The 18,261-nt window shown below is 43.2% G+C and overlaps 2 protein-coding genes across 2 annotated transcripts; both read left to right on the top strand.

The window, feature by feature from the left end:
* Positions 1–668: 668 nt before the first annotated feature.
* Positions 669–9,302, top strand: LOC124261024 (2-oxoglutarate-dependent dioxygenase htyE-like). The gene is made up of 6 exons (XM_046695339.1): positions 669–836; positions 2,415–2,530; positions 4,685–4,757; positions 5,789–5,902; positions 8,968–9,067; positions 9,205–9,302. Exons 1-6 carry the CDS (start codon positions 669–671, stop codon positions 9,300–9,302), a joined length of 669 nt encoding a protein of 222 aa, XP_046551295.1.
* Positions 9,303–12,926: 3,624 nt separating this feature from the next.
* Positions 12,927–16,363, top strand: LOC124261023 (2-oxoglutarate-Fe(II) type oxidoreductase hxnY-like). Its single transcript, XM_046695338.1, has 3 exons — positions 12,927–12,932; positions 14,335–14,445; positions 16,178–16,363. Exons 1-3 carry the CDS (start codon positions 12,927–12,929, stop codon positions 16,361–16,363), a joined length of 303 nt encoding a protein of 100 aa, XP_046551294.1.
* Positions 16,364–18,261: the final 1,898 nt, after the last annotated feature.

Below are 18,261 nucleotides of genomic sequence, written 5' to 3'. Positions count from 1 at the left end.
CACCAGACCCATTAGTGGAGATATCATCCCAGCACCAGACCCATTTGTGGATACATCATCCCAGCACCAGACCTGTTGCTAGAGATATCATCCCAGCACCAGACCCATTGGTGGATACATCATCCCAGCACCAGACCTGTTGGTGGAGATATCATCCCAGCAACAGACCCATTGGGGGAGATATCATCCCTGCACCAGACCCATTGGTGGAGATATCATCCCAGCACCAGACCCACTGGTGGAGATATCATCCCAGCACCAGACCCGTTGGTGGAGATATCATCCCAGCACCATACCCATTGGTGGAAATATAATCCCAGCACCAGACCCGTTGGTGGTGATATCATCCCAGCACCAGACCCATTGGGGGAGATATCATCCCTGTACCAGACCCATTGGTGGAGATATCATCCCAGCACCAAACCCATTGGTGGATACAGCATCCCAGCACCAGACCCATTGGTAGATATATCATCCCAGCACCAGGCCCATTGGTCGAGATATCATCCCATCCAAAACCTGTTGATGGATATATCATCCCAGCACCAGACCCATTGGTAGATATTTCATCTCAGCACCAGACTCATTGGTCGATATATCATCCCATCACCTGACCTATTGGTGGAGCTGTCATCCCAACTTTGTCTGTATTTCAAGTGAATTTCACGATGGCAGATACAGTGCCGATAATAGATTTTTCTGCTTATGGTTTACAAATAACAGACAGGGACTCGGTGTCGAATTCGGAGTTAGATATACTTGCAAGCAACGTCTGTCAAGCTCTGAGCACAGTCGGGTTTCTGTACATCAAAAATCACGGAATGCCACAAAAGAAGGTAAGTGACTTAATCTGTTTAATTGTTGAAATACAATAGAGTTGTCGAATGTATGACGACATGCTTGCAGGAACCACGCGACCACTAACAGAAACAAACATGTCCCGCTTCCCTTGGAATCATAGGTAAATGGAAGTCGAGCTAACCGCACATGTTAGCTCGAACTCTGAATGTTGGGTCGTTGTACCCCCATCTCATGCTTGACAAGCTGACACACCCGGGCAAAAGTTAAGCACCCCAAAATATGTTGACCGCTAACAGAACAATGTTCAAGTTCAGTCGGTCTGTGATGATATTCATTTAAGAAATGATGACATTCATTTAAGAAATTATTGCAAGTGTACATGGTGGAGAGTGCCTCCCAAACACACCCTGTGGAGCATGTCCAGAAGAAAACCCACGAATTTTCACTAGCGCAGTTTGTGCACGTGTAACATGTCGGTATGTATCAGCATGGTTTACAATGTTCAATCATTTTTCTGCCACTATGGTACGGAGAAGATTATCAGATGGCCAGAGATGGCAAACTGTTGGTATGCATAACTCTGATATGTCCTTTAAAGCAATTATGTCAGGAAGTGAATGTTGCCTACGGTCGCCAGTCGTGTAGTCAGAAAATACTGGGAAACCAAGGCTCGGACACGTTCTGGACGACCCAGCATGACGTCCGAAGACATGGCAAACACTGTTCTGAAGCACCACTGGTTACCATGTCGCTGGGTCTGTAACTCGACCTGAATCCCCTGGAGCACAGTTAGGACGGATACAAGCACGGATACAAGCACCAAGAATGGCGACCGTTACCTGTGCAACGGATACCACGACTGACTGGGGTATGCGACATGGGGTACAGGCAGGTATCCAAGCACGTGGGAGCGTACACTAGATACTGATTATACAACGTTCACGGGTAACAAATAAACATTCGTTAACGGATCGTCACATCACTGCAAGATGTCGTTGGTGTCAAGACTGGCAGCGCTGGACCAATCTCATCACATACACGATATGATCCTCTCTCTAGCTCCAGGGCGGGGAGCGTTCGCTCGTCACGACAAACACCCGGGTTCGATTCCCCACATGGGTACCATGTGTGAAACCCATTTCTGGTGTCCCCCGCCATGATATTGCTGGAATATTATTAAAAGTGCGTAAAACCAAATTCACTCGCTCTAGCTCCATACTTGTATCAAGTATCATCTTGAGCCAAAACAGATAATGTCTGTATTGTGCCATATCCATTATTAACTCGTTGATGGATACTGTCCTTTCTGTGTTTAGTTGTAATCAAGACATCAAAAACCATTCAGCTTTACCAACATACTGTGCATGTATAAAACTGATGTTAGCTGAAACACACCACTTTTTATAAATGGGGGTGTATAACTGCTTCCCAGGTGTTTAACTGTTTCCCAGTTGTAAATAACAGTGTATGTATTTCTGTTTGCAACACCAGCAGCCGAATCGGAGAACATCCCCTCTCTTCTGCGTGACTATAATTTTAAACGTAAATAACATATAATATTGATAGAACTATGGTGCCATATCAGACACAAACTGGTTCCATACCTTTTTCAGATTGACGATTTCTTTAGAATTAACAAGACATTTTTCACCCAACCGGAATGCGTGAAGGCAACATGCGAATCTCCAACCGGCGGATTAAATGGATACCAAGGCTTTGCGAAGGAACGGTATGAGTCCCCTTTCCATTCATACTGTACAGAGTCATGTGTGTATATCTGTGTTATAAAATAGCTACATGTATGTGTATATCTGTTGTAAAATAGCTACATGTGTGTGTATATCTGTTATACAACAGCTACATGTGTGTGTATATCTGTGTTATAAAATAGCTACATGTGTGTGTACTAGTATGTCTGTTATACAACAGCTACATGTGTGTATATCTGTGTTATAAAATAGTTACATGTGTGTGTATATCTGTTATACAACAGCTACATGTGTGTATATATGTTATACAACAGCTACATGTGTGTGTATATCTGTTATACAACAGCTACATGTGTGTGTATATCTGTGTTATACAATAGCTACATGTGTGTATATCTGTTATACAACAGCTACATGTGTGTATCTGTGTTATACAACAGCTACATGTGTGTATATCTGTGTTATAAAATAGCTACATGTGTGTGTATATCTGTGTGTTATAAAATAGCTACATGTGTGTGTATATCTGTTATACAACAGCTACATGTGTGTGTATATCTGTGTTATAAAATAGCTACATGTGTGTGTATATCTGTGTTATAAAATAGCTACATGTGTGTGTATATCTGTTATACAACACATGTGTGTCTATATCTACAACAGCTTCATGTGTGTGCATATCTGTGTTTTAAAATAGCTACATGTGTGTGTATATCTGTTTTACAACAGCTACATGTGTGTATATCTGTTATACAACAGCTACATGTGTGTGCATATCTGTGTTATAAAATAGCTACATGTGTGTGTATATCTGTGTTATAAAATAGCTACATGTGTGTGTATATCTGTGTTATAAAATAGCTACATGTGTGTGTATATCTGTGTTATAAAATAGCTACATGTGTGTGTACTAGTATGTCTGTTATACAATAGCTACATGTGTGTATATCTGTTATACAATAGCTACATGTGTGTGTATATCTGTGTTATAAAATAGCTACATGTGTGTGTATATCTGTGTTATAAAATAGCTACATGTGTGTATATATCTGTTATACAACAGCTTCATGTGTGTGCATATCTGTGTTTTAAAATAGCTACATGTGTGTGTATATCTGTGTTATAACAGCTACATGTGTGTGTATATATCTGTTATACAACAGCTACATGTGTGTATCTGTGTTATAAAATAGCTACATGTGTGTGTATATCTGTTTTACAACAGCTACATGTGTGTGTATATCTGTTTATACAACAGCTACATGTGTGTATATCTGTTATACAACAGCTACATGTGTTATCGAATAGCTACATGTGTCATCGGCTGTGTGGATTGTCTTAATATTAATCTCATAGAGCTACCGTAAAATACACGCCCTATATTTCAATACCTTAAAAAGTGGAAGGCGTTCAATGTAGAACCTTTGATTAACAGTCTATGGAACAGATACAAACAAACCCACAACAAACCCCAAACAATCGACCCCGTTCAGCATGTCCCTATGATCGATTGATCGAAACCCGACTCAACCAAATGAGCCTCAATACTGGCATATATATATGTATGTTGTACGCCTTTTTGTAACAGTGTCACCCGAGCCGGTATTTATATATAAATATTACTAGAAATCTGTACCACTATTGGTATTTCTTAAATCTACTCTTTTGGAAATGTTATGTTTTCCAAGAGTACCGCCTTCATTTGTAAAGAGCACACATATACCCGTTTGTTGCATGCAAACTGTATGTTAAGCATTATCACGTGCATTCCTCTTCAACCCAAGGTTATTCAATGTCGAACCATAGAACTGAGTGAGTCAGTTTTATGCCTCTCTTAGCAATATTCCAATATCTGGCGGGGGCCCCAGAAATGGGCTTAACACATAGTACCCATGTGGGGAATCGAACCCGGGTCTTGGCGAACGCGTTAACCCCACCGCCCTAATGGAACTACACATATGCTATGATTAGCATCTCAGCAGTGTTGGCCAGTAAATGGAGACAGCTGTAACTACGAAATTATTTGTTTGAAATTAATTAGTTGCTATAAAAAGTGGTCTGTATATTTTCAGATGTGGCAGATGTTGTAACATTACACCACAAGCCGTTATGAGTTGTACTTACATGATGCTGATTATGTTACTGTTATTATCAACATATGTTTAACGCTACAGGCTGGACCTGTCCAAGCCAGGAGACCTCAAAGAATCATTTAACTATACGTCCTACGATGGGCCAATTGACATTGTAAGTACCCATGCCCTTACATGGGCAAATAATACATGTATACTAGAAATGTAAATTATTAGAACCCACAGAAAAGCCTCTTATGGACCGTTCATAATGTATGACTCTCTGTCTCTGTCTGTGTATGTGTCCGTGTGCGCGCGCGCGCGCGTGTGTGTGTGATATGATGATTTTAAGGGGGGTGTCACCCATTTTGTTCTGGGAAGGTATGGGCGGGGGGCCATCAGTGTTGTACATGACATTCAGGGGGTCACTTACTTTTATACATACATTTCTTGAGTGTGTGATATGATGATGTTAAGCGGGGGTCAACATTTTGTACATGACATTCAGGGGGTCACTTACTTTTATACATACATTTCTTGAGTGTGTGATATGATGATGTTAAGCTGGGATCACATTTAGACATGACATTCAAGGGGTCACTTACTTTTATACATACATTTCTTGAGTGTGTGATATGATGATGTTTAGGGGGGATCAACATTTTGTACATGACATTCAGGGGGTCACTTACTTTTATACATACATTTCTTGAGTGTGTGATATGATGATGTTTAGCGGGGATCAACATTTTGTACATGACATTCAGGGGGTCACTTACTTTTATACATACATTTTAGAGAGGGTTGGGGGGTGGTTTGTCATTCACATTGTACATGCTTCTCCATAAAAATCATCACCCCACTAGCCATACATTATGAACGGTCTCTTTTTGTAATTGAATCGTAAATGTATGTTTTTAGTTATCGTTGCAGTCGTAGTATGTTCTGAATGATCACAAATACAATATTTCCCGGTAAAACGTCAATACTGAAGTGAATGCATATGTTCAAATGGTCGACAGAAACAAGGTGGATGGACACAATTAGGTGTCAGTATATGAACTTCAACAATGAGCATTTGCATAGTGTCCAGTCAGTACAATACGTGTTGTTAAAAGAACAAGGAAGAATGTGTGAAGTAAATGTATAAGAGCTATGCAATGAAGATATACAGTGGATTGTAAACAGCGAGCCGTATACTTTCAGCAATGGCCGGTCAGCGTGCTTGGAATGGGGGCTGCATATGACGAGTTCTATGAGCAAAGCACCAAGCTGTCACTCCGGATCCTTGACGTCATATCACTTTGTATTGGGTTCTCGGTAGGTGTGAACGTGTGGCTGTCACTCCGGATCCTTGACGTCATATCACTGTGTATTGGGTTGTCGGTAGGTGTGAACGTTCGGTTGTCACTCCGGATCCTTGACGTCATATTACTTTGTATTGGGTTGTCGGTCAGTGTGAACGTGTGGCTGTCACTCCGGATCCTTGACGTCATATCACTGTGTATTGGGTTGCCTGTAGGTGTGAACGTGTGGCTGTCACTCCGGATCCTTGACGTCATATCACTTTGTATTGGGTTGTCGGTAGGTGTGAACGTGTGGCTGTCACTCCGGATCCTTGACGTCATATCACTGTGTATTGGGCTGCCTGTAGGTGTGAACGTGTGGCTGTCACTCCAGATCCTTGACGTCATATCACTGTGTATTGGGTTGTCGGTAGGTGTGAACGTGTGAACGTGGTTGTCACTCGGATCCTTGACGTCATATCACTGTGTATTGGGTTGTCTGTAGGTGTGAACGTTTGGCTTGTCACTCCGGATCCTTGACGTCATATCACTGTGTATTGGGTTGTCTGTAGGTGTGAACGTGTGGCTGTCACTCCGGATCCTTGACGTCATATCACTGTGTATTGGGTTGTCGGTAGGTGTGAACGTGTGGCTGTCACTCCGGATCCTTGACGTCATATCACTGTGTATTGGGTTGTCGGTAGGTGTGAACGTGTGGCTGTCACTCCGGATCCTTGACGTCATATCACTGTGTATTGGGTTGTCGGTAGGTGTGAACGTGTGGCTGTCACTCCGGATCCTTGACGTCATATCACTGTGTATTGGGTTGTCTGTAGGTGTGAACGTGTGGCTGTCGCTCCGGATCCTTGACGTCATATCACTGTGTATTGGGTTGTCGGTAGGTGTGAACGTGTGGCTGTCACTCCGGATCCTTGACGTCATATCACTGTGTATTGGGTTGTCGGTAGGTGTGAAGGTGTGGCTGTCACTCCGGATCCTTGACGTCATATCACTGTGTATTGGGTTGTCGGTAGGTGTGAACGTGTGGCTGTCACTCCGGATCCTTGACGTCATATCACTGTGTATTGGGTTGTCGGTAGGTGTGAACGTGTGGCTGTCACTCCGGATCCTTGACGTCATATCACTGTGTATTGGGTTGTCGGTAGGTGTGAAGGTGTGGCTGTCACTCCGGATGCTTGACATCATATTACTGTGTATTGGGTTGTCGGTAGGTGTGAACGTTCGGTTGTCACTCCGGATCCTTGACGTCATATCACTGTGTATTGGGTTGTCGGTAGGTGTGAACGTGTGGTTGTCACTCCGGATCCTTGACGTCATATCACTGTGTATTGGGTTGTCTGTAGGTGTGAACGTGTGGTTGTCACTCCGGATCCTTGACGTCATATCACTGTGTATTGGGTTGTCGGTAGGTGTGAACGTGGCTGGTTGTCATATCCGGATCCTTGACGTCATATCACTGTGTATTGGGTTGTCGGTAGGTGTGAACGTGTGGTTGTCACTCCGGATCCTTGACGTCATATCACTGTGTATTGGGTTGTCGGTAGGTGTGAACGTGTGGTTGTCACTCCGGATCCTTGACGTCATATCACTGTGTATTGGGTTGTCGGTAGGTGTGAACGTGTGGTTGTCACTCCGGATCCTTGACGTCATATCACTGTGTATTGGGTTGTCTGTAGGTGTGAACGTGTGGTTGTCACTCCGGATCCTTGACGTCATATCACTGTGTATTGGGTTGTCTGTAGGTGTGAACGTGTGGCTGTCACTCCGGATCCTTGACGTCATATCACTGTGTATTGGGTTGTCTGTAGGTGTGAACGTGTGGTTGTCACTCCGGATCCTTGACGTCATATCACTGTGTATTGGGTTGTCGGTAGGTGTGAACGTGTGGCTGTCACTCCAGATCCTTGACGTCATATCACTGTGTATTGGGTTGTCGGTAGGTGTGAACGTGTGGCTGTCACTCCGGATCCTTGACGTCATATCACTGTGTATTGGGTTGTCGGTAGGTGTGAACGTGTGGCTGTCACTCCGGATCCTTGACGTCATATCACTGTGTATTGGGTTGTCGGTAGTAACGGTGTCACTCCGAACGTCATATCACTGTGGCTGTTGTCAGGTCCGGATCCTTGACGTCATATCACTGTGTATTGGGTTGTCTGTAGGTGTGAACGTGCGGTTATCACTCCGGATCCTTGACGTCATATCACTGTGTATTGGGTTGTCGGTAGGTGTGAACGTGTGGTTGTCACTCCGGATCCTTGACGTCATATCACTGTGTATTGGGTTGTCGGTAGGTGTGAACGTGTGGTTGTCACTCCAGATCCTTGACGTCATATCACTGTGTATTGGGTTGTCTGTAGGTGGAAACGTGTGGCTGTCACTCCGGATCCTTGACGTCATATCACTGTGTATTGGGTTGTCTGTAGGTGTGAACGTGTGGCTGTCACTCCTGATCCTTGACGTCATATCACTGTGTATTGGGTTGTCTGTAGGTGTGAACGTGTGGCTGTCACTCCTGATCCTTGACGTCATATCACTGTGTATTGGGTTGTCGGTAGATGTGAACGTGTGGCTGTCACTCCTGAACAGACACATGTAAGATAATGAAGATGTTTCGTTCGAGTGATATCTCTGACTTATAACATATTTTTGTTGATATATAACAAAATATTTACAAAATGATCTGTTGTTGCTCCAGTTTGTTTGTTTGTTTTTTGTTGAAATGCACGTTCGGAAAATGGTCAGTGAAAAGCACCAACAATAGTTTGACGTCATAATGGTTTAATTAATGGTGTTGTACAATTACATCCTTTTGGTGTAAGGCAACCTTCCATTTATCAATTCACACTCACTGACCAATCGGACTTCATCTGTTAATGTTATGGGCTTTCGATCGATATATCATGTGCAACCCTGTGATATTTGTAGATCCGTTTGTTAGCACATATAACATTTAAAGAAAAGCACAACATATTCATTATTCAACGTCACCTAAATCAGATCCAAATTGATGTATTTCATGGGGATGAGTTTAGTCCATGCAGTGAGCTAAACCGTGTATATGCAATCTGTTGACAGGATAGGAATTTCCTCCGTAACTGTCATCAAAGCTTTGGCAGCAGGAAGAGCCCAGGAACCCTGCGAAGCCTGTACTATCCGCCTCTACCTGCATCTGCCTGTATGTATAAACAAATATATAACGTATATTGTCCATTGTACAAATTGTTGTCTTGTCATGCGGAGGAACCGGCTCCAGTTCCCCATGTGAAACGAAACGTGAATTTTTTTTAAAATATATTATATTCTTTACTTCAGCTATAGAGCCTGGCCAGCTGAGGTGCGGGGAGCACAGCGACTACGGGACGCTAACCCTGCTGTTTCAAGACAAGTGTGGAGGTCTAGAGGTGTGTTGATGGGCATGTGGTGCCATGACGGGGAGCTTACATATGTTATGGTGTCTCAGACAAACTACTTATAATCATCACACAAAGTAACTGCTTTTTCGGTTGTTATACACTATTAAAAAAGAAACGCATAGGCCAAAAATAAGGAAATGTATTCAACGTATTTAAGTGTACATAAGTACACAGATGAAGGAAATTCGACATAAGGATACGCGTGTTTATTGTTGTCAATGTCAGCATTAATTTAGCTCACTCACTGCACGTGTGTGGACACATGGGGGCGTTCACGCGAGTGCCTGGTGACACCACCCCTTGCAGTCGACGCATTGCACGTGCATTACGTAGAAAAGAAATTCTGCATGAACATTTCATGTATCGTTTTCATTTTTCTATGACAAGTTTTTACAGACACATTTTGGGATGCTTTTGCGCGCGAAATACACAACAACCACGACATGATGAACGGGATTCAAACATAGGAACTGTCTTAATGACGACTGCTGTCAAAATATATCGAAATGAACTGCTGAAAACGCCTTTGCGTTTCTTTATTTGAAGAGTGTATAAGAAAGTCCTGACATTATCAAATCATGTCTATTATTATTAAAACGCGACCAGTTCTTTTCATATGAATTCAGAGATCTTCCCCCATATGCAATTGCTCGTTCCCTACCCTGGTCATCTAACTGGCCTAAAACATAGCCGATTGCTGATCCTGATGCATCTGTGGTGAGGATAAATGGTTTCTGCATATCAGGGTAGGCCAAGACAGGAGCCTGAACAAGACTTTGTTTCATTTGTTCAAATGCAGTTTGGCAAGTGTCCGACCAGTGAAAGGGGGTATCTTTCTGTAAAAGGGCATTTAGTGGTGCTGCTAGTTTGGAATAACCCTTGAGAAATTTTCTATAGTAATTGAACAATCCAAGAAAGCTGCGAAGGTGATGGATGTTTTTAGGAGGGGGAAAGTACGAATAGCTTCAGTTTTGGATGGATCAGTTCTGATACCCTTTTTGGAGAGGATGTGGCCAAGGTAGAGAACTTTAGAACGAGCAAAGTTGCATTTATCTGGCTTCAGTTTCAGATTAGCTGATCTCAAGCGATCAAAAACTGCTTGTAAATGGGAAAGATGCTCTTGAAAAGTCTTGCTGTAAATCAAAATATCGTCCACATATACCAGGACATGCTTCCATGTCAAGCCTTGCAGGGCTCTTGCCATGACCATCTGAAATGTGGAGGGAGCATTGCGTAGCCCAAAAGGCATAACACGCCATGTATATAGGCCACTCTGCGTGACAAAGGATGCCTTGTGAGCTGTATCAGAATCCATAGGAATTTGCCAGAACCCTGATGCCAAATCAAGCGTGGAAAATATTTGAGCATGGGAATCACCAATAGCATCAAATGCATCTTCCAGGCGAGGCAAAGGATAGGAAGCCGGAACGGTAATCTTATTCAATGATCTGTAATCTATGGCAAAACGGAACTCACCCGATTTCTTCTTGACTAAGACCACCGGACTCTGCCATGGGGACATGGAGGGTTCAATGAACCCAAGGTCAAGAAGTTCCTTGGTCTGTCGATCAGTTTCTGCTTTGCCTTCAGGGCTCTTCCGATAGAACGGCAGATGAACAGATTTGGAGCCAGGTACTGTGTCTATCCTATGTGAATATAGGTTAGTAACACCAAGTTCAGTTTTGTCAGCAGCAAACACATCCCTGTTGGCTTTAAGAAGTCTAGATAAGTCTGATTTCTGAGTATCATTCAGATCTGCCTTACTGAGATCAAAGTTTAGGTTTGAAGGCTTACCTGGAGATGTAGGCGGGGGTCTGTCCTCCAAGGGATGTATGAAGGCAACATCGACAGGGTGGGCAACTGCTATGACCTTGCGGGAGGGTAGGACAACTGGTTCGCTAGTTGGGTTCAAAAGGGTAAAACATGCCCTACCCTTTTTTGACTGTACAAGACACTTAGCACCTGCCAATTTGCATGTGGTCAATTGAGGGACTGGTTCGAATAGAAAGGCACATGACTGACCTTTGTGGTTACTCAACTTAACGGGAATGGTGACTTGCATGTTAGGAGGTATAGTGACAGAGGCACAGGTACGTACAAGACCTGAGCCAGTGGTTTGGAGAGGTACCATGACTAAACCATGATGGAGGGCAAGAGTATGTGTGCTATAGTCTATGATGGCTTCATTTTGATTCAGAAAATCTTGCCCTAGGATGATTGAATGTTGCACTGATTTGAGAACTAAAAAGTTGTGGTCGATTGTCATACCATCAATGTAGAGGGAAATCCTAACTGACCCAAGTACTTTAATGTGCTCTCCCCCAACACCGCTAACATTTGAGAGGGTACTGGTCTGCATCTGGGACAGAGGAATACCGGCCCTTTTCAAAGTGGGGAGAGATAGAACTGACAGAGTGGCACCTGTGTCTACTAAGGCATGACAGTGAATATTACCAATCGTTACATATACTGTATTCTTAATCTGTGATTGATGGGACAAACTCGATGATTTGGAGGTACTGGTATGCCTATTGAGAGATGATTTGGACGTTTTTCTACCCCTAACGTTTCTTAAGGCGTGCCTGCTCGTAGGCCAGGGTCTACCAACAGGCGCAAAGACATATTGCTGATTCAATCGTAGGCGACATACCCTAGCAAAGTGATGTAACCCACTGCAATAGCTACATTGCTGATTGGAGGATGGACATGAAACTCTAGACCTGCAGTCGTTACCACAACCCCGGCAATTACCTGAGGTTTGTCTGTAGTTGTTCCGCTGTTGTTGTTGCTGCCGTTGCTGTTGCTGCAGAGGCTGGGCAGAACGCCGTGTGTTGACTCTGGGCTGGTGAGACTGATCACGGTTGATATATGTGTTGACATTCTGCCTCTGGGGAACGTGGGCCATCTGAGCAGTCAACTTGTCAAGTTGCTGCTGTTGTGTTGTCAACAGAGCAGCGATGGTGGCCAGTTGATCGTTGTCAACCACAGGAGATGTCACAGATGATATGGATGGGGTGGCATCCTGGGTGGCTTGAAGAGCAGCTTCAGCCAGTCTTACCTGATGTGATAATGTCTCTAGTGATTGTGGATCATGGGGAATGACTAATCCCTTCAAAGGAGGCTGCAAACCGTTGATAATGACTTGAACAAGGAGGGTCTCAGGGATCTGGAGGCCAGCTGTCATCTCGTGCACACGTTCAATGAAGGCAGAGCCGGGCTCGGTGTCGTTTTGGCGGGCGGACAGGAAAGCCGTCTGTGAGGATACGTCGTTGAACCTACGAGTGAAGACGGCTTCGAATTGGGCTGCGGTTGTTGGGGCTGGATGAAGAGAGTCCAGCCAGGTAGCAGCGGGTCCGTCTAAATACAATGGCAGGAGGTTCAAGAAGACGGAATCTGTGAGTGATTGATACTGTCGAAAACAATTCATTTTCTTCAGCCATTGTCGGGCGTTGCCTGTACCGTTGAATTTTGGCACCAGATCACTCACGTATGCCATATTGGGAGACTGTGTGTGTTGTCGCACGGCTGAAGGATGACCCGTCAGTGTTTGGGCCCGACGCAATCCTGTCCTCGTTGATAGTGACTGGAGGATTAACGCTGTCTGTGTTTGGGCCCGAAGCTATGGTTGTAAGGTCCTCCAGTGGTTCGCCAAGGCCGCTGTATTCGTCGGCGGGGGTCGGAGGTCGGTGTCCGGCTCCTACTGTTGTAGTTTGTGGGTTGGTATGTAGCCATAGGTCGATTTTTGATTCTCCGCCACCTATTAAAACGCGAGTTTTGGGGAATCAGCTCGCTTGGCAAGAGGTCCGCCCATACCAACCCACACACAACACAACACCTGAGTAAATAAACAAGGAGTTTATTACACAGCAGTCACTGAACGATTTTACATAATCAGTCAATAATAGCAATTAATACAATTAATTATTAGAACATGTTCACAATGCAATCAGATATCAAAGTACATAAACATCACATGTAGATTCGTTATACACGACACATACTACATTAATCGCGATACATATTCCAATGTACACAACAATAGTTCAGAACTCTACACATCACCCCAGTGGGGGTTCATGCTTTAATTATGTAACGGTCCCAAACAGCATATAGTATTCATGCACAACGTAATACAATAGTTAAAATATCCGACACACTCTATACATTCTATAATAGTCACAAAACAGTGTAGTGTCAATCAGTATGAAATACACAATCCTCAACTGCAATACAGAAGATATGAGACACATACTAAGGGATGCCTCGTTCCACATAAACCTGAAGGTACTGCCATGGTTGTAACTTATAGTTAAGGTATTTACAACAGATTAAAGTTAACAAAGAATAACAATGGTATATATGTCAAAGTAGAAGAAAGTAAAGTTTCTTACCTGAGTAAATAAACAAGGAGTTTATTACACAGCAGTCACTGAACGATTTGTGACTGTGTGTTGTCCCTGTTTTATACCTATTCCAGTTATCTTAGATAATCCCATTTACTGATACACTGACGATAAAGTTGTTGTTGTGAACTTCAGTTGCTATATCTAAATCCTATTGCCTAACTCGACTGACGATACGGTGCCAACTGCGCACTTAAGCTACTCTATCTTGACCGGATTATATGATAATTTTCATAAATGTATTGAAGACATCAGTGTTGATGGGTGAAGTTCACAGTGCATTTGATTAGCTTATTGCTATCTGCAGACCCGGACCAGATACTGGTTTCGGATGTTCATTATCAATGTAACCCTTGGCAGCTTGAAGATTGTGAAACGTGGTCAGTTAATCTGTACATGTCCAGTTTTCAATAATATATACTGTCATAAATATTGGTAAAACTTTGTCCAGTTTTACCGTGTTAATATTATGAACTAAAGTGATTGTGTTGCTCTGAAATATCCTTCAGTTTGACTCACGGCAGAAGGTCTACCCCGTGTACACACGGTCCATCAACTGGAGATAGTGTTTTGCTATCTACCGTAAAACATCTAGAAGTACCTACTCAAACCGTTTCTCTTCCCAGATTGTTGCACCGAATGGAGAGTTTATGCCAGTCACCCCAATGGAAGGTACGATAGTTGTCAATATTGGAGACCTCATGCAGAGACTCACCGCCGACAAACTAAAAGCTACGGTATGTCAATAAGTAACTAATAATGTGTGTGCTAATATTGCGGTAACTTCCATGCAGATGCGTTAACATTAATACCCCGGTCAGTGGGTCAGTGTGCACTACAAACTTCATGTGAGGTGCACACCCCAACGGGTACACATATGATGCTAATAATGTGCATATAAAGCCCAGCTAATGTTCATTTTCGGTTCCTTATGTATAGGTAAACAAATTGTCTTGACCGTATTATAAGTTCTATCTGTTTTATTCTTCAAACTAAAGAGGGGCGGTGTGGTAGCCCAGTGGTTAAAGCGTTCGCTCGTCACGCCGAAGACCCGGGTTCGAATCCCCACATGGGTATAATGTGTGAAGCCCATTTCTGGTGTCCCCTGCCGTGATGTTGCTGGAATATTGCTAAAAGCGGCGTAAAACCAAACTCAGTCAGTCAGTCAGTCAAACTAAAGACTACCCAACGGCACGCACATATAACTCGTAGTGCTTAAATGGAGAATCTTCTGATCCTGGTTTAATTATATATCTAATTAATTGAAAAAAAGACTACATTCGTTAGGTTTTGGTGCAGATTTCGCGTGTTCGAATCCCGCTGGCGTTATTTTCCTTTCACAAAAAAGAAACGTCCCGTCATTGCCACATTTGTTAATTCATGGTCAAAGAAAAGGAAGCCATGGTTGAAGTGTCCCATTTACGTTTGCCAACTAATGTAGGCACGACATCACGTCCACCAGACTTTAAACTTACATGTTACTTTACGGATAAGCACAGACGTATGTTATGGTATCAGGCTAACTGCCCCCCGGACAACTGCCTCCCGGACAACTGCCCCCCGACAACTGCCCCCTGGCTATCTGCCCCCCGTCCATTGTGCCCCCCACGGACAACTGCCCCCTAGGCTAAGTGCCCCCTAGGCTAAGTAACCCCCATCAAAACTAAAAGTGACATCAACAATGCTGTTGAAGGAATCCATCGCCTCCTGTAGTCCAGCATACAGGCTAGCAATCCCAACATCTGGACATTTATTGGAGTCTTACAGAAAGAACAGGCACTGGTGGTTTGGGGGGTAGATAGCCAGGGGGCACTTGTCCGGAGGGCAGTTAGCCTAGACCCGTATTTTATATGGCCATCCAGGCAAATTCATCACAGAAATGTCAATGACCAATAGTTGTAGATGTCTTGATTACTAGTTTCCAAATTTACATGATATGTTTGTGAAATTAGTAACACGGAAATCTCATAAAAACTGAATAGTTTATTCTGGTACGATATCTGTCTGTGAGAAGATCTGGCAAAGTACCAAGTCATACAGTTAGCGTTGAGGCTCCAAAATCTGATTTCTGTTGTTCGAAAGCCATAAAAGAGGACACAGCTCTGAATCGACAAAAATATAGACGGTGCTATTATATTCGAGATATTTAAATCACACTTTCGTGTGTCGAATCAGTCGAATGAACCTTTTTGGCGGTTAGCGTTCGGTTTATTGATGCCGGAATCAAGGGTGACGTATTTAACAATATGACATCTGCCGGGCTCAGAATCCTTTTATTTGACCTCCCTATAGTCTGTGAGGTCCTCACAACCAAGGGTATTAGAAACGGATGTTTGACGTCCGTTCATATTTATTGTTCAATGACATAATCAATTCAGTTGACAATACACCCTGTTGATTCCCAACTGAAACACTACCTCATAACAGTATTTTGTAAACGGCTTAACACGATATGTCTGATATGACCAGGTCCACCGAGTGATCCTCCCAGACACCGAGAAGGGGAAGGCTTGTTGTCGACAGTCTGTGGCCCTGTTTGTGGATCCTGACGACGAGGTGGTCATTGAGTGTCTGGATGGGTCCAGCAAATACAAGCCCGTCACTTCCTATGACTATGTCCGCGACAGACTGAGAGCCACGTACCAACCTGCTTGATCTTACAGCTAATACTTTTGGACCCCCACCTTTGTTTCGTGGAGTTTCTGTGAATTTATTCTGCCACTGTTCCCCACAATGTTTAACTCAGCACTATTATTTTCTATCTAGCGTATCTAGCGTAAAGGCAAGAACATATCAACTGGTGACAAACTCAATGCTTGCGGACGTTCTGTTTATGTGTTTGCGGGGCGGTGGGGTAGCCTAGTGGTTAAAGCGTTGGCTCGTCACGCCGAGGATCCGGGTTCGATTCCCCACATGGGCACAATGTGTTAAGCCCATTTCTGGTGTCCCCCGCCGTGATATTGCTGGAATATTGCTAAAAGCGGCGTAAAACTAAACTCAGTCAGTCAGTCAGTTTATGTGTTTGCGACTTTTACATGGTGTCGGTTTGAGCATATAGCAGTCGATTCAGTAAAGCATTTAAGTCAAAGGCATTTACTTTATCAAAAAACATCAATTATACGGTAAATATACGGTGAAAGAACTAGATTTCGGGCTTAGGTATAATATTTTACGGCAATGGGAATATTGTACACTTTCCTATATAACTACATGTAACGTTAGGTTGCATGACATTTAAGAATAAATATCATAGTCATATCAAAATAATTGCAATTTCAGTTCCAGACAAAAATATTACTAAAATGAAGTCGGACTACACGTATATATATGCTGCCACAATTATTGCGAAACGCACATAAATATCAATCTGTTGCTGCAATCTACACATACTGTCTGCTTCCGTGTTATCAGCAGCAACAAAACAACAACTAATAAAGCATAAACAAATGTAACAACAAAACAACAACTAATAAAGCATAAACAAATGTAACAACAAAACAAAACAAGGTGTTGATGGTTTTTTCTAGATACCGGTAACCAACATATATACTTCTGCATGATATATTGACTGCCGATGTCAACCTGCTACCTCCAGACAGATTTAGAAGTGGATCTGTTGTGGTGTGTTGTGACACTCCTGTGACTCCATGTTACAAGGACCTGGCACAAGACAGTACTACTAGGACAAGATACTAACACCCTTTGTTGACCATATATTGTTGTCAGGGTGAAGGTGAGGTGAAATTGGGTTTTACGTCGTGCTTGAGAATATTTCGCTCATATGACGACGTGCATGTGCGGCTGCTTGTACTAGCCCAGACTTAAGCTGGTTTTATAGTGCTAGCCCACTGAGATACCATGCCGCAGTGAAGCATGAATACCCCACTCAGACACATTATACTGACTCCGAGCCGACCAGTCCTTGTTGTACCCATTAATGCCGAGCGCCAGGCAGGGACCAACAAGTACCATATTTTAACGTCTTTTAGTATGACGCGGTCGGGGATCGAACCCGCGGCCTTCCGCTCTCAGGGCGGACGCTCTAACCACTACACCACGGAGGCGGTCTGTTGTCAGGGTGAACGAGATCATATCGATATGAACAAACTACAGAATTTTATTATTCCTTGAAGGTCAGTATATCCAGAACGTACGTTAAATCGAGGCTTGGATAAGATCCTTTTCTATGGCAAATGGTAACACGTTGATACTTTGAAATATATTCAGTGTTGCAGTACCTTTTAATACACACTTTTAATACGCACGCTCGCACGCACGCTCGCACACACAGATAGTTTGCTTCAGCTGTACCATCGTGATTTTAACCCTGTGATCAGCTCACCCGTTAGACTAACGCTTAGTCCCAGAATATACACCCGTGCATCAATTAAGCACCACCCTATTTTGAAAATAAGATGTGATGCTACAGAAAAGTTAGGGTATAGCCATCAATTTAATCAACTTATAGTTAAAGAAGCTTTATCCACTGACAGTTTTACAAATACCATTACCTTTTTTATTCTTTATGAAAGAATATGTGGAGGAAAATGTGA

Source organism: Haliotis rubra, unplaced genomic scaffold (genome assembly GCF_003918875.1).
Source record: "Haliotis rubra isolate DU_JTF1 unplaced genomic scaffold, ASM391887v1 Scf785, whole genome shotgun sequence".
Lineage (NCBI taxonomy): Eukaryota > Metazoa > Mollusca > Gastropoda > Lepetellida > Haliotidae > Haliotis > Haliotis rubra.
The sequence above is the reverse complement of the archived record's forward strand: the minus strand, read 5'-3'. Positions and strand labels throughout refer to the sequence as shown.